The sequence below is a fragment of the Tachypleus tridentatus genome, chromosome 6 (genome assembly GCF_004210375.1).
Source record: "Tachypleus tridentatus isolate NWPU-2018 chromosome 6, ASM421037v1, whole genome shotgun sequence".
Taxonomy (NCBI): Eukaryota; Metazoa; Arthropoda; class Merostomata; order Xiphosura; family Limulidae; genus Tachypleus; species Tachypleus tridentatus.
The window spans coordinates 19,101,894-19,127,772 of NC_134830.1; the positions used below are offsets into that span (position 1 = coordinate 19,101,894).

General features: G+C 32.8%; 1 protein-coding gene across 1 annotated transcript in view; it reads right to left on the reverse strand.

Annotated features, from left to right (window-relative positions):
- Positions 1 to 21,968, reverse strand: part of KrT95D (phosphofurin acidic cluster sorting protein KrT95D) — a 129,516-nt gene extending 107,548 nt beyond the window's left edge. Inside the window, exons 1-4 of the mRNA XM_076503589.1 lie at positions 21,736 to 21,968; positions 7,291 to 7,417; positions 3,265 to 3,352; positions 1,868 to 1,957 (exon numbers count right to left, since the gene is read on the reverse strand). Of these exons, the coding sequence (XP_076359704.1) occupies positions 1,868 to 1,957; positions 3,265 to 3,352; positions 7,291 to 7,403 (291 nt within the window). The 5' untranslated portion in view covers positions 7,404 to 7,417; positions 21,736 to 21,968. The remainder of the gene's footprint in view (positions 1 to 1,867; positions 1,958 to 3,264; positions 3,353 to 7,290; positions 7,418 to 21,735) is intronic.
- Between the last annotated feature and the right edge of the window lie 3,911 nt (positions 21,969 to 25,879).

Here is a 25,879-nt window from a genome sequence, read left to right on the forward strand (position 1 = left end):
TGTTTAATGACTACATTTGTTTAAGTTTATATTATTGAATATGTATTGTGCAAGTCCCACCTGTTCTATACATTTGTAGAAGATTCTTCAGAGTAAGAATCAACAACATATATTTTATAAAACACTAGTGTATCTTTGAACATTGTAAAACTTTGGAGAATCTAGCCTTAAAGATCAAATTGACAAGCTGAGAGCCAGTAAGAGAATACTGTTTGGTCACTAAAGTCAGCAATCTAAGCTTCAAAAGCTATAATTGTGTAAATGCTTATTAATTAGAAGCCAACATATACCTGACCAGGAAAATTTATAGGTTTCTAGCATTACAAATTTTAGTCAATTAACTTTATATGTTAGTATTTATATGAGAACATCAGATATTGTCATTGGGAAACAAACTCAAGTGTGAAGAATGAAGTTAGCTAGCATTCCTTTCAATTGAAGTGTATCAGTGTATCAACATAAAATAAATTTGTTCCTCACAGACCTGAATCCTCAATAAAATATTCACTTCTAAACCAGATAGAAGACTTAGTATTGTTTGCAAGCTTGGAAAACTCTTGTTTATAAATTATTTGTAATAACTAGAGGTACTAACCATTATTATAAACTGTATTGTTGTTTGTATATTCAAATATTTGTGTGTCAAGAAAGATTTGCCAATCTTGTTGGAAAATATAATTCTGATACATACTGACATTCAATTACCTTTTAAAATTAAATTTTCAGCTATGTGAAATTGTAATACATTAACATATGTAACATAATAAATTGGGGACTCGTCTGAGATAAAACATATAACAAGACATATCAGTCAAGTCGTGTGAGAAGTAGAGCTTATGTATTTTTGTGTAATTGGACTGTCCAAGCAGGCACTGGAAAACTGTTTCCTGAATTATTGAGATCGAGCAGAGAGGAATAATGGATTCTTTTGCAACAGAAATTATGCAATACAGGTATGGGCTATAACAACATGGCGAGGCTCTAAAATCATTTTAACATGCTTAACTTTTGTAGCAAGGTAATATGAACTTAAAATAAACTGACTATTAATGCAAAGCCATCACTAAGTGATGAAGTAAACAAGTGTTTACAAACCACAATAACCCATATTTACAGTTGATACACATTAAAGAAAACTAAAATGTAATTAAGAGTGCAAGAATGTATTGTAAATGTTTATTTACGATAACAAAATTTCTTACATCTCAATTTCAAATTTAAACAAAAATTAACTTTATAAGCCTAAAAATCTGAAAAATAATGTAACAAGTCTATGACAATGTGTATGAGGGATGAAAGCTCCAACAAAATGTTTAAAATGCATTGTTTATAGATCAACCCTCTTGTGACAAGTAGGTAAGAATGCACACTGACTTTTTCCAGTGTTACAATCAACATTTAAACTAGTTTTATTATCAATAAAAACAAACATGTTTGGCATCAAGACTTAATATTTACTAAAAGCTTTCCAAATTTTGTAAAAATATACAAAACATGTGAAAAGCTACTGTATAAAAACTGATGGTTACTTTGTGGTTAGAAGGTCAGTCATATCATCCAACTCTGTACTGAAGAAGTATGAGGATATTGAGTCAGAAAACGTTTGTAAACTTTGTGGACCACACACTTATATGACTAGCAGGTAATTTGTATATTGTAAATGTATATATACATAAACACACACAGACACTCAAATTTACTTTTTTCAGACAAATAAATCAACTTAAAAAAATTATCTAGTACATCTAACTTTCTGTTATTTATAGTTTCACATACATAGTATTGTTATTCTTCCCTTGCAGTTACAAAAATAATCCACAAATAAAAATTATGTTTCTATCATTTACAGACACAGATAATATCAAACCTGTAATGAAAATGTTAGATCCAATTCTGTGTCCAGTAGTCCTGTACTAGGAATCATTATTTCATTTGTCCGTAGAGTACGCTTTGAGCTCTAAATATTTAAATACATGACAACAGTCACTACTAAAACTGGATACAATTAATCTGTCTCACAAAACGAGCTTAAACTATCAAACATAGATGAAAAAAAAAATTACCCACATCTTTTCAGAGCCTATTGTTATTCCTATTAAATGCATATAAAAATGGAATATGTCAAGTATTCACAATCCAAACATTAAAAAATCAAGTATCAAACAAGTAGGGATTCGACACTTCATCTCCTGTTTACAATAACCAGTATGATACATTAAAGTATTAAGTAAGAAATGTATTATAGTAGCTTTAAAAAATATTAGAGTATCTGAAACCAGTTCAGAAAAATGTACTCACAGTAAGCCACCTGCTTTCATAATTTTTTTTTTTACACTTGCTTGTTAGCCTAAACTCAATATAGAATGTTTTAGCAATTCAACTTCAAGATTAAAATTTGGCAATCATCAACAAACAATTCCCAATAAATTTTGTCTTCTTTACCTCCTTATTGAATTTTTATTAGAATCCATAGTATCCGTTCATATTTCTAAGGCCAAGTTTAAGAAATTTAATTTCTTCCCCATAATTCACTAACAAATAAACAATATAGTGTAAAAAAACATACACAATAATTAATAGTGCTTATATCAAAACTTTTCAAAATACTGCTGGTGGGTTAACATTATGGAATTCAATACATGTAGCTGATGCACTTAACTTGAGCATAAAGTCTCAAAGGAAGCTCTACTTGTCTGAGAATTGAACTTCACATACAAAAAGTCAATACTTAGAAATTAATTCCATTCCAAGGAATTTGTTACAAAAATTGAGTCACCTGCAACAGACTTACACAATCATACATTTTCCAAACTAGAATGACCCATATTGTGTGAAAAGATACTCTGTGTCCACAATAGTATGTAGCAAACAAAAGCTTGCTTGTTAAATTAAGAGTACATGAAAGCCAGCAGTTTGCACTGAAAAACATGTAATGAAGCAAACAGTTTTGTCAATTTTACAATGCACTTAATTAGAAGTGTTTTAAACAACATTCAAAAACAAAAACAGATGTACAGCTAGTAAGCTTTGTCAAATTAAAACACAGATGATGTTTCTCTTTTAAAACTTTAACAATTGTAAATCTACAATACTTGTAAGTTCAAATTTATTCTAGAAAAGTTAGGTTCAAGATTTTAGTTTTTAAATATATTTGTATAAACGATATTCATTCTTTACAACATAAACTAGCAAACTTTATCTGTCAAAAATAAATGAACAACTGAAAAGTTTAAGAATTACAATCATGATAAAATTAATACACACCTGCATTTTCACTGCAATTGCTAAGGAGTTAACTTCAGAACTTAATGACTTTAGAAGAACCAGTCTTGTAAGTGTAAGAGTGCATAACCTGAAAAAAGGAATGTACACAATAAAATAAAATGAAAAATCACAAAAAAACATTTTACATTATCTTTAGAAAAATCTTAATTTATTCATGAAGCTTTGAGTGCACTATTGTGTGACACAAACCACCTTAAAAAAATTTATGTATAAAGAAACAAACATCTGTCTTAAAATACTAACCCTCCAACTTCATACCATCTTAAAAGGAAAGAAAGAATACCATACATATACCACACAACACCACACCACACACTGGGTATACAACACTCCATACTATTTTCCATTATTTAAAAGGGGAAAGCACATAAAATTAAAACAATTTTGAATATAGAAATCAAGTCACGTGACAATTATAGCCTATGTAAAATCACAGTGAAATGAAATGTTAGAGAACTAAGTTTTAATATTGTTTGGCATCTTGTAGATGGTATGATGCCACTGAAAACTGATCATTGTTGAGAAGGGTATGCAATAGCCCTATCCAACATAAACTATTTATACACTAAGATCATAGGTGTGTGTTTAATATCAGGGATTTAGAATTAATAACATTGGAAAACAAATGAATATGAATCAACCTGGGGCACCAGCACCATCCAGAAAAATATTTGCAATAACTAATACCACATCCACAGTAAGCAAAGTGAGATGTCTTGTAACATGCAAGATTCCACAAACGAAAGTTAGTGACAAAATCCATACACATGTCCCAGACAACAGTACACAACATAATCAAGAAAAACACCTGTACTTATGCAATGAAATGGTATCACTTTTCAAATATATAGCAGTATTTATAAACAATATATGTTTCTATGGTGAGGATAAAGCAGCTTCAATTGAGTTTAGAGAATATAAGTTGCATATCTCCTTAACACATTTCACACAAAAAAAAGAAAAAAGTGACATTACTAAATATCTGTATTTTCATATTACTAGCTTTTCTGTGTAACTTTATTGATTTTATTAAGTCTATTTATAATCATCAAATATCATTTCAGTCCAAAGATTGTTTTTTCAACAATAAGTAAGAAGTACAACTTTAATTTTTTAAATTTCAATCTGCCTTATAACTGGACTTAACAAGCTAAGTAAAAGTTAAATTCTAAAGCAGTCATTTTTAAGTTGTACATTTTTTTCATATAACTGTAATATAAAAGACCAGCAAGTTTACATCAGGCAACATACCTTAACCCTCAGTTTTAGATAGCTAACACAGATAACTTGCCAAAATAGGTACTGATGTTTAAAATTAGAGGAGCCAAAGTACAATGTAAATGAGGTATCCTGGGCACACTTTATCAAACACTAACATCTGTAGTAAATATATTCCAGTAACTAGTTTTCCTGCAGACAAGTAAAAAAAAATATTCTAAATGATATTCTAATCATAGACGCTATGAATGAACCACCTTGAATGCCATATTTAACAGATTTTTTTACAATTCTTGTTCAAGAGATCAAACATTTAAAATTATTTTGTCTTACTTTGAATTACTTTTGTTGAAAATAATCAGAAATGCTTTGTTGCCAAATGCTAAATAAAAAATGATTTGTAAACATGTTGCCTGCTATAGCTATTAGAGAATTGTGGCATCCTTGTTTAGAGATTGGCTGCTTTCAACAAAACAATCTCATGAAAGTTCTCAATCACACTTGATAAAGCTAAGAATGAAGCATTTACTAGTCAGCCAATACTGCCAGATGTATCCATGTCTCTGACTCAAAGCAAATTTTCTCAAATTGTAGATATAATCTGATATTGCTTCAGTGAGATTAAAAATGGCTGCAAATTTATTTAAGAACTGAACTGTGAAGATTTTCATGTGTAATGAAGACAATATGAATCATTAGTTTTGAACAATGTTAGATAGTCATGATAAAAAAAAATTAATACCTGATGTAAGCATGCAAGCTTTGCTTGTATATATTTCATACTATTTTTATTTACTTTCTAAGTGTTTTCAAATAAAACAAGTCTTTCAACTTGAATGGATTTCTTAACAGGACATTTGTTCAATGATTAAAGATTGTATCAATAATAACCCAATCAAATTTAATTTTAGATTCAAAAAGATATACACATATTTACAGTATAGAATTTGAGGCTTGTTAATTTCACAATTTGTTGTTAGGTACCTATCATGTTTTATCAAATTTTCAGCATCATTTCTACAATATGAAACCAATTATCCAGCTCCAGCAAATCTGAAGAGATCAATGGGAATTCCAGGATAGGCAAAAATTAATGTTGATTTTCTTTATGAAGAATTTTTAGTACAGTTACAACAGAAAGTGTTCGTACCCCTGCATTGTGAGTAGTTTTTTCCTTATAAAAAAAAGTATCCCGATTAGGATAACGAAAATATAGTGTAATATAAATATTATATTAACATAAATCTACATAAAGTTTTATGTAAACCAAATGACAAACTGTTTATAAACAAATAACCACACATAAGAGGGGCAGAAAGTGTTTGTGTGTCTACTTTAATGGTCAGTTGTGTAGCCTTTCAGGTGAATTACTTAGCACAATCTCTCCTCATAGCCCTCCATGATCGTTTGACAGTACTCGACTGGGATTTTCTTCCATTCTTCTTTACAGAAGGCCTCCAACTCTTGCAAGTTTTTCGGATGACGCAGATGAACCCTGGTTTTCAACTCATGCGAAATGTTTTCAAATGGGTTGAGATCAGGTGACTGCAATGGCCACCTAAAAATGCTTATATGGTTCCTTTGCAACCAGGATTGCACATATATCGATGTGTGCTTAGGATCATTGACATGCTAAAAGATCCAATGACGCCCAAGTTGCCAGTTCCGAGCATCATTCTTGATATAAGTGCCCAATATATCAATGCACTCTTTTTTCATGATTCTGTTGATGTGGTGAAGGCTGCCTACACCAGAAGAGCTCATGAAACACCATAGCATGATCAAGCCACCTCTGTGTTTAAATGTAGGGGCAGTGTTCTTTGAAAGATGTTCCCCTTCTTACAGAAAATATTGCAAACATTATTGTGATTGTGGTAGAAAAACTATTTTAGTCTCGTCTGACCAAAGAATACTCTTCCAATAGGTAAAATGTTTATTTACATGCTTTCTTGCATACCTCAATCATGCTTCTAAATGAACAGGCTTTAAATATGAAGTTCTATGAGGACAGCATGCTTTGAACCCAGAAGTGCGTAACATGTTCGTAACTGTAGAGGTGCTTACCTCAACCCCTGCTTTCCTTACCAGTTTCTGTATGTCATTATGTATTAAATGAAGGTTCCTACTAACTTCTCTGAGAACCTTCCTCTTGGTTTTCTCTGGAATTTTAATGGGGCATCCAGAACAAGGAAGGTTAGCAGTTAATCCTGTAAGCTTAAACTTGGCAATTATGCTTTGAACAGTAGATTTCAGCACATTAAGTTGTGTAGCAATACCAGAAAAAGATGTGCAAGACTTGCATTTTACAATAATTCATCTTTTTTTTTTTAAATCACTGGAAAGTTGTTTCCTGTTCACCATGATGACCAAGCAGATAATGATGGAGATGGCACTAAATTGCCAGAAGTACAATTTTGCTGGCTAAATTCAAACCCAGTGTATAGTTCTGAATGGTATAATGTAGTTTATTCCTCAAACTAAACAAAATTTTTACAGTAATATCAGTTTTTTCACACGTTCTGAAATGTATGAAAACTTTCTGCTCCTCCTATTTTTGTTTATTTGTTTATAAACAGTTTACTTGTCATTTAATTTACATAAAAATTTATGTAGATGTGTGTTAGTGTAATATTTATAATACATGTCTATTAGCCTAATCATGATACTTTTTAAGTTATGAACAAAAAACTACTTGAGACTCAGGGGTACAAACACTTTGTCGTAACTGGATTGCATGATAATTACCTGTACTTTTGTGTAATAAAATATAGTATTTTAAGTATGTACCTTGGAATACAGTATGGTGGAGTCTTGTCAACTTCCCAAGCAGCAAACAGTTTCATTGGAACTGGCTTCATCCATACATTAGAAGGTTGTTTGTTGGATTTGTCTGTCATCATTTTTGTAGCTTAATCTGAAAACAAATGTATAGCACTACACTCTTTGAACATTGCCATATTCATACTTACAGATACTGACAGGTATGCAACTGAAACACCTAAATCCAAACAGTTTAGTTATCTTTCTACATGTAGCAAGTTTGATTTTTACTTGGTTACATTAATTTAAATGTGTATTTGAATACAATTTGCTGTAGGATACACAATGCTCAGCTGTTAATGTTCCACAATTTTTTTTCTTGTCTTACAATATGGGTGCAGAGTAACTATACCCAATCCTATCATACTTAGTTTAACTTAAAAATAAAATAAAAAGGACTACAAAACATCACTATGCTAATGTTCAACTACTATTATGCATCAAGGTTCAAAATTAAAACCAACAGACTAGCAAACAGCAAGTTATAGTTGCAGTTTTGCTAGCACAATTTACAAGGTACTATAAAAATGTGAATGTAGTGTACATTTAAAGGGAGAGAGTTACAGAGTCTTACTAGCAAGTATCAACACATTCAGTACATATCTTTTATTTATTAATACTGCAAGTTCCTGAATATAGAAGGTGACTGTAATTATGTTTAACAATATTGTTTCACTTGCCAGAACCATGCCAGTTTTGTAAACTCCAATTCATCTGTATGACATATCCAGGTTAAGTATCAGAAAATTGGGAAACTGCTGCTTGGTTGGTTGCCAAAGTTATTAAAATGTGGACCAGCATGATCAGACTCGCAACAAGCCTCTGCAATCCACTTTTGTCAGAAGCATAGTCAGAAATAAAGAGCCCAAGTGGTTGCTCAATGAAGGTAACAATAAAATAGAAATAAAGTTGTTTTTATTCCACATTTCACCTACTTTCTCTACAGTGGGAAAAATATTAGGCCTACTGACTTCTAATGCATTTGCCAGCTATTTTTAGTTTATGATACTGTTGACTTTCTCAACTGAACTGAAGTGCTCATAGACTAGATTCATCATTTTCTCTCAAAAATTAGCATATTTTAATTTTTGTAAAACAGTTACAATCAAAATACTGCTACATGTAAATGAAATTTGATATTTGAAAAGAAAACATGATATGGAATATTTATATTATAAACAGGATAAATATTTATGAGAGGAAGTTCTACATGAAAAAGTTGTTTGCTACTAGCAGTCCTAAATTTGCTAATGTGACAAAACTAGAAACCATTCCCTAACATCTTGAAAAGTTAAGGTCAAGACCTATATACATGAATAGAATATTGTATTTAAAAGTAATAATATAGTTAAGTTAAAGAGCTGTCATAATAGTATGACTAATATACATTTAATTTAATCAAATTATGTAGTTATAAATAAACTGAAAAAAGTATTAAAATTGTCTTAGAAATATATGTTATACTTCTGTTTTAAAGCACTCTCAGTCACCACAAGTCTCATGCATGGTCTGGAAAACATTCTTTAACTGTTATACATTTTTTTAATGAATTATAACAACAATTGCTTTAGTTTGCTGAACATTTTAAATCTTTGTTTAGTTAATACTCTTTATATCTATCAGTGATGTTAAAAAAAAAAAAAACATTCATGTATAAAGCAGTACCAGCTTCACAACTGAGATTTTTGCTACATTTACATAGGTCAAAACTGTAACAATTTTTACATTACAGAAAGCAACCCTGTAAAACATTGATTAAAAATGTATAATGAGCAGATCAATATGCCAGAAAACAAACTTATAATGATAAGATTGCATTAAATCATCAGTACACTACCACTGCTACTAACTTTTCAGCTGTAGTCCCTATAACATCACACAAGTTCATCCTGCTTAGATTGTTTGGTTGATTTTGTGTTTTATGGCACAAAGCAGCTAGGCTGTCTGCACCAAACATCCAGTGAAAAATTAAAATTAAACTAAATTTAGTAAAATTCATAAAAGGAAATTAAGGTAAAACAAAACAAAGTTTAAAACATAAATAGCATAAAACCAATGTTTACATCTATTATACAGCATTAAAACAAAAACTACAGTAATACAAGTTGTAGAGTACTTTCTGTAGCATAACTGTAATTATCATAACTTGCCAGGAAGACTAACAGGTAAGTACAAAAACCACCATCAATCACCTGAAGTTGGCCTTTCTAGTTCTGGTTTCATCCTGCTTAGGAAATTTAGGCAAGTTCTAAATCCATCCAATAAACCAATAAATGTGAAATAATGCATCATTATTTTAAAATTTTATACACTATGATCAATAAGATGAAACAATTATAAAGAAAAACAACTTAATAGATATTTACAAAGTAAATAAATACCACATAATTTACTGTTTACCTCCACATGTACTAATAAACATTTCTTACAAGACATTACAATTCATGTAATTTAAATCACAAAGAACCCAATAATTGGTGCAGTGTTAGGAGGAATATTTTCCTCTTTTACAGATGAACCGATGTCTAAGTTCTTAGCATTCAAATTATCAGGTTTTTAATAACCATTCACTTAGAATACCAATACATATTCAACATAATATTTATTGTTATAAATGTCATTCATTTGACATTATATATAACAGCAAAAAAACTCAAAGAAATATACACTATTCACTCTTGATAGATATACCACTATTACTGATATCTTAAAGTGCAATACTAGCATAGAAAACCTAATTTTCCCAAGCAACAATAAATTTGCACTAAAAACTGATTTCTAAACCACTAACTGTGCAGTTTTAATTATTTTGTCATATAAAATAAATAGCTACTATGAATTTCATCAGCACTGGAGTTACTAACATGAAATAGAGAGTAAACCTAAAAACGTAAAAAAATTATGCACAATAACAAAGAATTGTTGATTTTAAAAAGTACAAAGTAATGGAATAAAAGGATCAAAAGTTGCTCTTACACAGCATATAAATATATAAACAAATTATCCATATACATACCCTTGTACAAACAGGAATGGATAGCCAGAAGTGAGATACTTGGATATATAAATTATTATACAAATATAATAGTCTAATGAATAAAGAAATATTTGCAACAGTAAACCATATGGTATTTTGTGATGACAAGAAACCCACTTGAAGTAAAAATGTATCCTTAGGATGGTTGGTATGAGTAACAGCACTTTAATTAAAATAAAGTACATAACAATGTTTTGACCTTCTTAAGTCATCTTCAGTTTAACAGAAGTTTGAGAATACAACTACAGTATTACATGTTAACTTGATTAAAATAATGAGAGCATGCTATATTGCATGTACTTATAATGCAGTACATGGATCTACATACAGCAACAGTAACATTAGAGTTGCCAGACATTTCCTGCTCATTGTTTCTCTATTGGCTTAAAAATTAAATAGAATAAAGTTTACAACGTATGAATAAGTCTTCAAGATCTCTTCATTTGTTTTATTTTGAGAAAAGAATGGCAAGAGGACAGCTTTCAAGATCATGGTTGGTTGGTTTAGTGTTTTATGGCACAAAGCAGCTAGCTATCTGCACCAAATGTCCAATAAAAAGGTAAAACAAAAGTAAATGTAGTAAAATTCATAAAAGGAAATGAAGGTAAAAACAAAACAGCAATTAAAAACAGAAAATGGAATAAAACCAATGTTGACATCCAGTCTAAAAAGTTGTTCATGTACTGAAGTAGACCACGGCGAACGGCTTTATTTTCTCTCTCTCTCTCTCTCTCTAAAACTGTTTGCATGCACTTTTGCTGCCAACGGGGTATTCACCCTGATCCTGAACTCCGTATCAGTGAAGTTTCGCTGCCAGTGGTCCCTAAGACCAAGTTCTTTGACCATAAGCTGACCTTTATACCACACTTAAAGCAGCTACAGGTCAAATGCACAAGAGCACTGAACATCCTCCGTGTCCTCTCTGCCACCAGTTGGGGAGCAGATCGATGTTCTTTGTTAAAGGAATACTGTGCTCTTATTTGATCGAAACTCGACTATGGATCAATGGTCTATGGCTCTGCCAGACCCTCGGCCTTAAATATGCTGGGCCCCATTCATCATCAAGGACTTTGACTCTGCACTGGGGCTTTCCGCACCTCCCTAGTTCAGATCTTATACATAGAGTCTCATGAACCTTCTCTGCACCTTTGCCTTTGCAACTGTCTTTACTATATTCTTTGAAGCTTTGTTCCTTACCAAAGCATCTCACCTGGCAATGTGTTTTCCTTCCTCGGTGGGCCATACTTTTCAGAACAGACGATCTGCCATTGCTCCTTTTGGCCTTTGCGTCCAGGTGCAAATGGATAAATTGGGTCTGTCCTTGGATAACATTGCAGAGTCCACTGGTCAGCCTATCCTACCATGGCTTATTACAGTCTCCAAATGTGACCTTTCTTTAAGTCATCTGAGAAAGGCAGATTGGAAGTACCATCTTTTATTTACTGAACATCTTTCAAACAATCTTTCCATTGCAATTGATACAGATGGTTCCAAATCAGGTAACTCTGTAGGCTCTGCCATGGTTGTTGTGGTTTGGTAGTTGTGCACAGAATCCCCTCTACAGCTTCTGTGTTCACTGCTGAACTGTACTCCATTTCTCTTACCCTGGATCACATAGAAGCTAAACACTACTCAAACTGCACTATTTATACTGCCTCGCTTAGTTCTCTATTGGCCCTGGAATTGCTTCATTTTGGCTCACACCCTGCTCTCCCTGATATTCAAAACCAACTGGCCTATTTCTCATTAACATCTACTTCTATCCAGCTTTTCTGGATACCAGGCCACGTTGGTATTTGCAGGAATGAGCTTGTAGACATGGCAGCTAAATCTACCTGCTCTGGCACTATCACCACTGTGCCTCTTTCATGCATGGACAATGGTCCTGTATTCAAGGCTCGGCTCTGTGCCAGCTGGCAGTCGACTTGGAGTGAGCAACACAAAAATAAGCTTTTCCAAATAAAACCCTATACTGGACTTTGGCCGTCTTGCTTCTGTAAGGATCAGAAGGAGGAAGTTCTAACTAGACTACACATTGGGCACAGTTTTTTAACTCATCATTTTCTTTCATCTGAAACTGATACACCGGAATGTAGTCTGTGTAACTATCAGAGCTTCAAGGTCTGATTGATCATATGTCTCTCCAGGTGACAGGTAGAGAGAACAAACAGTGATGGTATGACCCGAGGAAACACAAATGGCTACAGCCTCAAGTATGTGTTGAGTGACAAAGACAGGGTGGGCACATGCTGATCAACCAACAGTGCCACCCCTCCATGTACTTGTCCATCACACAGTGTCATTTCTGTACAGAGAAAACTGCTGAAAGGTGACTGTATTGGCATACAGGATAGTAGGATGCAATCAGTATTTTGATTTCATCCAGATTAAAACGTAAACCTTGACAGTTCCATTGTATCAAGGTAGCCATTTTTAATAACGGGTATGCAAAGTGGCTGGAGAACCCTTCTGTTTATGACCACATCTTTTTTCTTTACTGTCCTTATTTGGAGGAGGTCTGTCGACCTCCATGGATCCTGCCCTGGGTCAATTCAATAGGTCTTTGTTGTTGGAAGGGGGTTCCAGTGACTGAGGATGCAAATGAATTATTGTTTTGCAACTTGGGGTGAGAGAAAGATTTATCTGAAGAGAGGACTTGAAATGTACAGCCATACCCAGCAATTTAGATAACCTGCCTTAATGGTGGCAGGTGCACGTGGTGATGTAATTGTCAAAACGAGGATATTTGTTGGCAGTGTAACTCCATCTTTCCAAGTGGAGATGTGTCTCACTGCAGAAACTCCTTGAGTGGAGAAACCAGCAAGAATCTCTGACTCAAGGACTTTCCTCAAATCCCTCTCAACAATAACTCCTCGTGATGAATTCAAAGCAGCATGAGGGTAACCTCAATAGATACATCCCCAATTGCTTTTGAATTCAAGAGGAGTTCACTGTGTTGGAATGTGGATGTTTCAACTAATATGTCTCCAGATCAAAGCTTCTTTACTGACTTTGGAGAGCCAGCAAGTCCCTTCTGAATAAAAAAGGGGGACATTTGCCCTAAAGGTTTTTCTGAAAGAATGTAATATAAGAAAATGAGGTACATGTGTTAAAGATGTTGAAGATTGCTGTTCAGAGTATTCAAGACGAGGTCATTTACTTATTGACTGTTTTTCACTATTTTATTTAAATTTTTCGTAGGAAGATCCATAGGAAGAAAAGAAAATTTTGGTCCCACTGACCCCACCCACCATTGAACCCTAGAGGGAACGCACTACAATGTCATGCAAGGATATTGCAGTAACACCAGAGTTTCGTGAGCACTATACCCAAACACCATCATCAGACACAATGTCCACAACACCCACTGGAGAACTTACAACACTGGTACTTGGCTGACTTTAGCCCAAGTGGACCAGCCAATTGACCCAAGGGGAGCCACCCAAAGGCTGCCAGTGTGTGTTAGGGTTGGACCCCTCAACCACCAGGATCCTCTCCTCCCCTTCATGTGTCACCACACACAACAAACATGTGGCTGGATGTTTAGATCCCAGAGGAGGTAACCAGAAAGAACAGAACCTTCCCTGGGAGGTCCCCTCACCACATACAGGAATCCACACTGAGCTCAGGGGTCAAGATAATGGAGTAAAAGTACACAAGTTTAACATTTGAAGAAAACAGAACAGGCTCCAGTTAAGGCAGTTTTATTTTTCTAACAGAATTATTGACTTACAAAATAAGTTGCTGTCAGAAATAATAGACATCATTTCACAACAATTTAGACCCTTGTGAATGTTTTTGCACTATAACCATATATATCACAACATTTTTTTTTGGCTAAATTTTCCAGTTTCCTTACAACCATTCATTCATTTTGCTTTCCCTGTAAGGGCAGATACAAGTGGGTCTAGCCCCTCATTTGGGGAGATATTTTTCTAAAAACTGAGGAATCACTAGTAAAAATAGCAAAACTGACCTAGAAAAATCACCAACCCCTTTCCAGCCAGAACCCTTCCTTCTTTTCTAAAAACTACTGTAACTGCCTTGTACTACTTGTATGTGAAAAACAAAACAGAATTACATATGCTCCAATAATCAGCAATTCTTTAGTATGAAAGTCTAGAAGCATAAAAATAATTTAGCACAAGTTCATGTGAAATAAAAACAGTTCTTTACTTACCAATAATCTAGATTCAGTGATGAGAATTTTTATTTGGTGAAACAGTCCTTGAATTGAGTCACTGCACACAATTTAATTTTGGAAGGAGGACATCAGAAGTACAAGTGTATAATGATGCCAAATAGATGATAGCAACACAGCAGCAAAACTTTGGCTAAACTTTGCATAATCAGGGTTAACTGTCAAAGAAGTTAATTGGGAATCTATGGTTATCTATAAATAAAATGTAGGTTTAAATTTTATTTTCTTGAAAAGTTAGTGTGCAGGGACAGCCTTGAAGAACCACGTAATTATTACTTTTCTATAAGTAATGTTAAATATTCAAGTTCACATTTCCAACTTTTGCATCCTATCACCTGACCAAACCACAAATTGTTGAGACACCAAATTGAATCATATATAATTCATTAAACCTCTTCTTAATGGACTCGCATACACAAATACTTCCGATAGCCAATCTCTGCATTTTATCTGAATCTAATATGTTGATATCCTTCCTCCACACAAATTTATGTGAACAAAAGTGTTCCACATGAAGCCTCTCAAGAGTTTTACAAAAGTATAATACAAGTAACCCTTTTACTTTTAAAATTAAAACTTCTATAAACACTACCAATAAATATCACTTCCTCAACATCTGAATCCTCAACTTCTTTTTCTGCAATATCAGTTTTCCCCTCATACATCATATTCTTTAAAGAGTTGAGTACAATGTTACATTAAAATGATTTTGAATACACAAAACAGCAAAACTATAGTCAATATAAAATCACATCATGCATGTGAATTACATTTGATATTGGCATTTTGTTGGTATCTGATGCAACTGTAAACTGATCACTTTTAGGGAGATTATGTAATTCTCCTTTCCATTGCAAAATATTTATATACTTGGATTGTAAAGATGTATTCAGGTTGGCGAGTTAGAAGTTCCAAGAAAGAAAAGTTCCTTGTACTTCACAGTGTTGGAAAACCAAAGAACATAGATCAACTTTGGCTACCATGAATAATGTCAGATTAAAAAACACAAACAAACTCAGAAATAAAAGCCATTCACACATTCCAAGTACTGGTACACAACAATCACGAAAGATCTCCATCTGGAAAAGCAATACAAGTTGCTTTCATAACATATGCTTTCAACTTGCATATACCTTAAACAGCTGAAGAAGGAAATGGATATTTATACTAATCAACATGAAAGCATACTAGAGGCACACTTAGTAGAGTACATACCTTTATATGTAAAAATGGCTTATTTGGGTTGAGAAAATTTTTATGTACAGGAGCAAACAATGTTTCAACCTTCTTTGGTCATCGTCAGGTTCATAAAGAAAGAAAGAGGTAACTGACTGATAGCCGACCACATCTTTGAAGGGGATTGTGTAACTGAGTGTAGGAATATCATTTCTTAACCTCAAAATTACAAGGACCAATACACAATTTAAAACAGAAATCCACCAAAAAATCACCCATATTGGACTATACATTCCTTGGGACTCAGCACATGAAACCACACAAAAACTCAACAAACCAAATAAACACAGCCAGAAAACTATGCTCACCAGATAAAATTAACGATGAATTAGACAAAATAAAACAATACTTCATCAACATCAATAAGTTTCCTCCACAAACTGTAGAAAACATTATATGCACACACATAGACAAAAAGCAAAATCAACTAACAAAATATGGCATTCCAGTTAATACCAAATTTATTCAAAAAACAGGCACAAAACTGAGGTCTATACTTGGTAAAAACTACACTGACAAACACCACACCAACATTATTTATAAAATACACTGTGATAATTGCCACGACTTCTACATTGGAGAAATAAGTAGAAAAATGGAAACCAGATTCAAAGAACACAAAAAGTCACCTTCACACATTTTTGAACACTGCAAGTCAAATAAACACAACATAATCATAAAAAACACCCAAATACTAAATAAAGAAACAAACATAAACAAATGCAAGATTAAAGAAGCCTCACTTATACAACAACTTAAGCCCAAAATAAACCAATACAAAGGAATGCCTTTATACCAATATTAAATAATATAATCAAACATCTAAGCACGCCCTTTACATTCCAACACTCAGTTACACAACCCCACAAAACATTTGGTTAGCTGTCGGTCAGTTACCTATTTCTTTCTTTATGAACCTGACAATGACCGAAGAAGGTTGAAATGTTGTTAGTTCCTCTACATAAAAATTTTCTCAACCCAAACTAGCTGTATTTATGCATATATTTTTCTTTACAAATGGGTTTTCTCGTCATCACTGATTAGTACGTACCTTTTTGACATAGCACTGGATCATATTAATCTATCAAAAATATAGAAATGTATCCATGTGTATGTTGTTATCAATGAACAGTTTTTTTTTTTGGCAGAAAATTCTACTCATGTCCACCAAGTTTCATTAAACACTGATAATTTTTACTAAGTTATAGAGCAAAAATAATGTTAAAAATTAGTTTCCACATTAGAGATAAGAATGTTTTTAAATTTTTAGATCTTGCTGTGACCTAGACTTTAAACCTTCCAAGGCTAATCATTTCTAAGTTGGGTTATGGCCAAAATATATACTAATTTTCATGCAAATCCATTTAGCCATTTCAGAAAATTTGACTAACAGCAAATAATTATTCTCCTCTTTATCCTAATTAAACACTCAACTGGAAGTTTCAGACTTTTACAAGCAATTAAACCTTAATCTTTCCCTGTATATCATTGACATTTCTTTCATGAAGGGTTTATATATTTTTTAAAAAACTTCCATAACCTAATAAATAATTCTATACTTGCAACAACACTTACGTCCTGTATTCTAATATACTTACTGAAATCAAGAGTTCTTAAAAGAAACAGAGCATTCCTAACATGATCAGCCTTTCTAATAGTTTAGGCCCACTGGTAAATTTAAATATATAACAGCCCAGAAATACATACAAATTTCTAACACATTTGACATTAAATAATAAAAATTCCACAAATTTTTCCAAAGTTCTAAAAGGCTTATCCTGTTTGTACCAAGATATTTACTTTTAAAAATTCTAAGCTTTTCTAAAACTGCTTTTTCTTCAACATAAATTTAAGAAAGAATCATTCCAATTTTTAAAGACGCTTGCTAGTTGAGATATTTTTCTTTATCTTACGAAAAAATAAAATATTGTTACTTCAATCGTGATCCTGTCTTTCTTCACTAATGGCCTCAGTGGTGGAATAACTAGTAAATCAGCTAAATTTGCACAAACTCAATTAGTAGGGTTTCTAATGTACAAAAATTCTATAGCTTTGCAGAGAGTTTTGAAATACTTAGTGTGATGGGTTAACACCTGGAAAATATTTTTCTGATCCTAATAAAAGTTATGAATATTAACAAATTAAAAGCAAGAGACAATTTTACCTTTTAAAGCCTGTTCCTGTACACCCAGATCTGAAGAGTAAACCTACCTTTATTTTTCAGGAAATTATCAATTTCTCCCAACATTTTTACTGTACCAGTTAGAAAAATAATGTCTAAAATATTAACTACATCCTAGTAACTCTCCTTTGAATTCTTTCCAACAAGTCAATATCCTTTATTAAACATGGAAACTTAATATGCACAAATTATTTGCTATGCCTAACTACTGATCTGTATTAAAATACAATTATTTCTTTTTCCCTGCAATCAATGTTTATAAATACATTTTACACTTATTACATTCTACCAGCTACACAGTACTGCTTTGACAGCTTAAGTGACTTAATATATCAGTATACCAAGATTGTTTTCTTTAGTCACACCATTACAAAGTTTCTCATTTATAAACATGTGATTCAAATTATAACTTGAATGCATTAAATTGTAATTATACCTGAAGGTCATATTCCAAATAATTTTCCAACTAATCAGCTGATTCAAATGATTGCATAAAACTTCAACATACTTAACACAGCAAGAAATACTGAAGAGTTTAACATAAACAAATTTTACCAATTTACTATTTATATCAATACTAGAAAGACATCCTCAGCCACGAATATAAGAGTGTGACTAGGTTTCTTAAATTCATTATAAACCTTTTGCTTCTTCTCTTCCAAACATTCTATAACTCATTTACCTCTTTGAATCCCTATAGAAGTGATTATCTTAGCTGCTTTTATTTGTGACTTTATCAGAGCTTTTTGAAAATCTAAGCCCAACAAATACTTACTAAAATTCATATAATGTCTTAAAGTGTGTCCTTTTACAGGGTTTAAAATTAGTGGGGACTCAGGAGTCAATGGCCCAAAGCCATCCCAAAGGACAAATACCACTATCATTCTCAGTGTAGGTAACTAGTTATCCCTCTACCACTCATCCCTGTAATGACTCTCTTCTTATTTTTCATACAGTCCCACTTCCTTTTTTTCTCTGTTAAATTCTTTTTTTTTAGACTATTAATATTTGGTCCTCTTCATTTAAGCAAATATTTTTAACTGAGCAATTTTTGTGCAAGTTGCGCAACTTTTATGCTACGTTTTAAGAATATGCAAGAACTTTTTGCTATAAAGTTAGTGGTTATGCAAATTATATGATTCTCCCATCTCTCCAAAAGTGTTTTCCACTTCATTGACAAATATGTATCAGCTAGATGGGAATTGGTTATATGGGATCAAGAACAGATCATACTAACAGTGATGACATTTTAGCTGTTATAAAATAACTTGATGTTTTTGGCCCTGACAAGACATACTAATACCTTAAGGAAGCTTAGCAGAGTTAGTGAGGACTTTGACACTATAGTCTTTAGAAGACTATTGATAACAGGAAAGTTTTGGTAACTAAAAGATTATTATTATATCTAGGGTTGATCTAGGAAGCTAGAGTTGTATTAACTGGGCATAAAGTTGTTATTAACTTGTTTAAATCAGAGTTGAAAGTGTTTCAGTAAACCTAAAATGAATAAGATTTGTCTTACTAATCTGTTAGACATCTTATAGGGTTTCTATCTTTATGAATGAGGATATCCCAGTTATTTCTTGATATTGTAGCTTAAAGGAGATCTTTGACAAGGAAACTGAATCTGATTTCATAAACTTTACCCTAATCTAGAGGCTTAACAAAGTAGAAATTTGACAAGAAACATATGATATTGGCAAAAGTATTAAGAAATTAATGTTAAATCTTTTGAATGCCACCATAGAAATGAAATTCATTAAATGAAAACAATGCCTTTGAAGCAGCATGCTTTCCATCATCTGTTTGCAATAATTTTTAAGAGTTGATAATAGAGAACAAATGTATTACAGAATGGCTGGTATGGGTATTAACACTAACTGATAGCAGAGAACAATTTTTTGATCTTTCTAGGACATCTTCAGGAAGGTCAAAATGTTGTTCTCTGCTTATCAATAAAATTGTTAATATCCATACCAGCCATTCTGAGATACATTTGTTCTCTATTATCAGCTACTTGAAATTCTTGATGATGAGAAGTCACCACAGTCTACTGCAAAATTGAAAGTATACTCAATTACAGTTATGACATATCCAATATTCACTGCAAAGCTTAAATCAGCATTAAGTTGCTGGTAAAGTGAAAATGAATGAACAGTCATGAAGAGACATGAAAACTTGATAATCTTGACAGGAATAATGACTTCAGTAGTTTTGTTAACTACATAACTACAAGTCCTTTTTTTTTTTTTTTTTTTTAAATACAGTGAAGTCTTTGGCATAAACAGCTCCTGAATGATAACTTTACTTATAGCTTAACGATACGATTCACCACGCACAAAGAAGGAACTAGCAACTGGAAGAAATTAACAACACTGAAGTTACATGGATGTGTTACAATCACAATATTCAAGCTTATTTACACTTACATTAAGCTAATTAATACTTTGAAGATGAACAGCAAAATATAGTAACAAGGCACAAAGAGTTCAGATCTTTAAATATTGCCATTATATTCTGTTTATAATTTTAGTGGACTGACAATGGAGTACATATTAACTACTAGGTGGAAATGTATCAAATTTTAAGACACAAAGTGAATAATAACAAATATGAATTTGATGAGTTGGGTTTCTTTCAAATTTGAAGGGTTCATAATTGATTTTATTAAATAAACAGCTGATTATTTATAGTGTGTTAGCTATTTATGGTAAATCAGTTTTATAAATAATTAACCAATTTCTCAATAGTTAAAAGAAGCACAGTCTTAGTTTTCTATCAAAATTTTAGATTTAGAAAAAATTTTACTTTGTACAAAAGTCTGATAAGGACTCACTCTGAGCTTGCAGTTTTAGTTGAACAATTACACAAAATATATCAACATGTTTGTTAAAAGTGGAGAACTTGTAATGGCTTAAAACATAAACAGCCACTACAACCAAAGTATAGAAAAGATATAAACAAATCCTCACATTTCATCTCAAAAAAAAAATATATAAGAAACAGAAAGCTAATGAAAAATAGGTGGGAGGGATGATATCTTACACATTAAATTCAAAGGCTCAATCCTTGGTATCATGAGACTGTTCTTTTGTCCATTATACCACTGAGTCAAGCTATGTGCTATGAAATGTGAATACTTAATAACACAGGCAAGTACAGTGTAGCAGTATTTACACACCCACAAAAATTACATATTCTTTGTGCCTTTTGAGTTCTAGGTGCATGGCCATCATATTCAGATAACCACAAAAATATCACTGTAATTTGTATAAATCCTACAGTGTAGATGCATACTATTATTAATTCATCTACCACACCAAATATATCAATTTAACTGCAGACATGTTACATTTTATTTATTTTGTTACTTAAGATGTTAAGTAATACAATTATTTTTCTACACCAAGGTTCAACATACTTCTGTTAATATATAAACTAATATTGTCCTGTGACTGTATGAGGAGTCTGTGTTAGCTGTCATAAATATAACTTTTAAGTTTTACTCAGAAAAGCACTGTTTAAGTTTTTAAAGTTACTTGTTTATTAAAAATACTTTTAGTTTAAAATGAAACGCCATTTATAAGATAAAAATTTATGAATATTTAATTAAAGTTAATAATACACTAAGCACTAATCGTTAAAATAGTTAGCAATCTCTCGTGTAATTAGTAACAGCGTATAAATTCTATCAGTATCATGATCAGTATAATCAGTAAAAACAGAATGTAAAGTCAAAAGAGCACAACTTCTTACCACTGCACCAGATTAAATACCATGCGACGTCAAACTTAACCCCAAAAACTTTCCAAAGACTGAGGAACATCTAATTTCAAGCTCAAAATTAGAGCTCTTCACTATACCTCGTGTGTAAGTTTTAATACATTAGAATATGACTAGGCCCTAACAACTAGATCTCATAATTTTTGACATATTATTAATAGCATTATTATAACATCCTGAATATTCTGCAGAGCCCTCTATGAAAAGACTACATTAACTATTAGTATTTACTTTATGTTTTTAAAATTTGAACTCGGTAATTCTGTTACATAAAGTAAATAATCTTTACACAGTTAATTTGTAAAAAAATGATAAACAATATAAAAATAAAGGTAGGTAAATAGACAAATAATTTACTGTTTTTATCATTTTATTTTATAAACATCCGAAAGAAAATAATAAATCATATATTTTGAAGAATGATACAATGAGAATTCTAAGTGCCACAACTTTTCATAGTTCTAAAATAGTCATCTACTGTCAAAATAGCGAGATCGAAGTAACATTAAAATTCGGGTTGGATACCTACGGTAGTTATAGCTCAGATTGCCCACTATATAGCTTTTATCTTAAACATAAACAAAAACATACTATTCTAAAATAACATTATTATTATTTTTTATAATTAGCCTGGCACGGCCAAGCGCGTAAGGCGTGCGACTCGTAATCCGAGGGTCGCAGGTTCGCGCCCATGTCGCGCTAAAATGCTCGCCCTCCCAGCCGTGGGGGTGTATAATGTGACGGTCAATCCCACTATTCGTTGGTAAAAGAGTAGCCCAAGAGTTGGCGGTGGGTGGTGATGACTAGCTGCCTTCCCTCTAGTCTTACACTGCTAAATTAGGGACGGCTAGCACAGATAGCCCTCGAGTAGCTTTGTGCGAAATTCCAAAAACAATTATTAAATAACATAAATATTATTTTTCTACTTGTGGGCTGGCAGCTAAATTGTTCAGATTAAGAAATATTCATGTAAAGAAACTTGAAACATTATGATAAACTGACAAGAGTATATGTAAAATACAACGACCTTACATTTAAAAATTAATGATTCACCAAGTTGCATAACGTTTGAGTTACTGTAGCTCAAAATATTTATTCCTAAATAATAACAAAATTGTAACGATAACTTTTCTAAATATTTTTTTTTTTGTTTTCAGAAAATCATTTAATCTAAATCTTATTAGAAGGTTTTTGTTTGAAGTAACCACAAACAGACAAAGTATACACACTTTTTTAAACAGCCTTGAGTTTGTTTGTTTCGAATTTTGCCAAAACTACACAACAGTGTGTGTGTTTTTCTCATAGCAAAGCCACATTGGGCTATCTGCTGAGCCCACCGAGGAGAATCGAACCCCTGATTTTAAGCATTGTAAATCCGTAGACTTACCGCTGTACTAGCGGAATCATAAACAATAATTATCTACTCTAGCCGTCCCTAATTTACCAGTGTAAGACTAAAAAGAAGACACCTAGTCGTCACCGCCCACTGCCAACTCTTGGGCTACTCTTTCACCAACGAACAGTGGGATTGAACGTCATATTATAAAGCCCCCATGGCTGAACGATCAAGCATGTTCGGTGAGACGGGGATTCGAACCCGTGAGCCTTGGATTACGAGTCGAGTGCCCTAACCACCTGGCCATGCTGGGCCTCTTTAAAAACAAGATACAGAAAGAGTGTAATTCTGTGCTAAGTCTGTAGCTTTGCAAGAGTAACATAAACTACAATTATTGTTCGACTCGTCTTAAACCAGGGTGATTTTGTTGCTGTACTATGTCCTTCAGAAGAGAGATAATTTTTATTTCAAGGGAGTTCAAAGATAGTCATTCAAATTAATATGAGTTGATGGTTTTAATTTTCCTTGAAACTGGTTATTGATATTGGTAAATGAGGATTGTATGTTACATGCACCATGACTTTGGTCTGAAATAAATGGGTGTTATCCTTATGATCCTATGCTTGTGATGACATCGTATCAAACAAAAGCTCACACCTGTCATAGATTTGCTACCATAGGAGCTTTCCACTAAAGCATGTTTTAGAATTAGAAATGTGTGCTTACACTCTACATTCCTATTAAAATCTGCATTGGCATTAGTTGTAGCAGACAGTGGTGTTACAATCTTGAAACAAAAATCGGTCGTGAAAAGTTCACAGTATGATACTAAACCAAGGAAACTTTGGATTTCTTGTTTTTTCGTAGGCTGAGATTAATCCATAACAATCATTCCCAAGCAATAATTGAAAAATTTTCTAAATTTAGCTTTAATTCAATGAAAGATTATCTCTAAAAATCTCACTATTGTTTTGGTTTTCACAGTGAAACCAGGAAAGTTTAAAAATTCTCATCTCATTCTGGGATGAGACAAGTTCCTAACAACCGCATTATTTATAGGGCCAGTAGAAACAAACTGCTCAGAGCTTTCATGACTGAAGACCACTCTCATCTCAGCACATTATAAAATTTGCCACAGAAAGTATAGTTTTCTATTTTGAGACATAATGAGTGAAATTAAAGCTATCTTTCTTGAAATAAAACACATTTAATGGACAATCAGTAATGATTTCGGTTTCTTACACAACTGGGGTGAAGAGAACTGAAAGGGCGAGCATGTTTGGTGCGATCGGGATTCGAACCTGCGACTCTCAGATTAGTAGTCGAACGCCTTAACCCACCTGGCCATATCTGGCCAAGTTTTGATGAAACAAGCAGTTAAATACTCATGTGTTGTTTTTTGAGGACATAAGGTCAAAAGGTGAAGTTGTTTTAACCAAAGAATGATTACGCCAGAAAGGAAAGCTTGCAATAAAAATGGTAAGAATTACGTATTGACTAAAATTAGAAAAACTATTCAAACTCAGTTGAAACTGAACAACTGGCAGAAAACAAAATAAAACGTATGTAATGGAGAGAAGAAACTATAGAAACAAAATGTATTTCGAATACGTAAATAAGAAGCAAAAGGTTATATACATAATACAGAATCATAGAGTATCTCAGTTCTGTGTGACAGTCGCAAAATTACTCTATACTCCATCCAGGCTCTTAGCTAGGAAGGGTGGATGGATAGGGAGGTGCGAAAGAACCCCTCTCTCGTCTGTCAACATTTCCTTTTTTCCTTTTTTTGATGATGTAACACTGAGCAGACGTGCAGAAATATTATTTTCATGCTTATCTACGTCGAGAATACGTACGAGATTGGTATTGTTCTTTGCTATTACCATTAATTCTGTTTGCCTACAGTTCACGTTTAAGTTTTTGTGGGGGGGGGGCGTTATGGCCAAGCTTGTTAAGGCGTGCGACTCGTAATCCGAGGGTCGCGGGTTCAAGTCCCCGTCGCGCCAAACATGCTCGCCCTTTCAGCCGTGGGGGCGCTATAATGTGACGGTCAATCCCACTATTCGTTGGTAAAAGAGTAGCTCAAGAGATAGCAATGAGTGGTAATGACTAGCTGCCTTCTCTCTAGTCTTACACTGCTAAATTAAAAACGGCTAGTGAAGATAGCCATCGAGTATCTTCGCAAAAAATTCAAAAAACAAACAAATCTTTTTTTGCAGTTTCTCTTTTGAACCAGCTATTAAAACTATGCATCAAAACAATGTAAGTTTTGTTCAAATTCTGTTCGCTAATCACAAGCCCTGCTAAGTCCTTAATTTATCTTATGATTTTCTCACTGTAGAAATGAAACAATTCAGATGAAGAACATAGTCTTGCCTCATGAGGGTTGCTACACTGACTCCGTTTAAAGGATATATAGTATAGCTAATCATAAAATAACACAATATCAAGTGTCGAGGTTAGAAGGAAAAATAGAAAATTATAAACAGAAGAAGTTGTCAGAATTCAGAAAACTTAATAGTTGATGGATATACAAAACTGTTTAATGTAAGATTTATTATTTCATTTATTTGGATAGTTGATGGATATATAAAACTGTTTAATGCAAGATTTATTATTTCATTTATTTGGATAGTTGATGGATATACAAAACTGTTTAATGTAAGATTTATTATTTCATTCGCCCCCCGCTAGTACAGCGGTATGTCTCCGGATTTACAATGGTGGGCTGAGCAGATAGCCCATTGTGGCTTTGCTATATGAAAAACACACACAAAC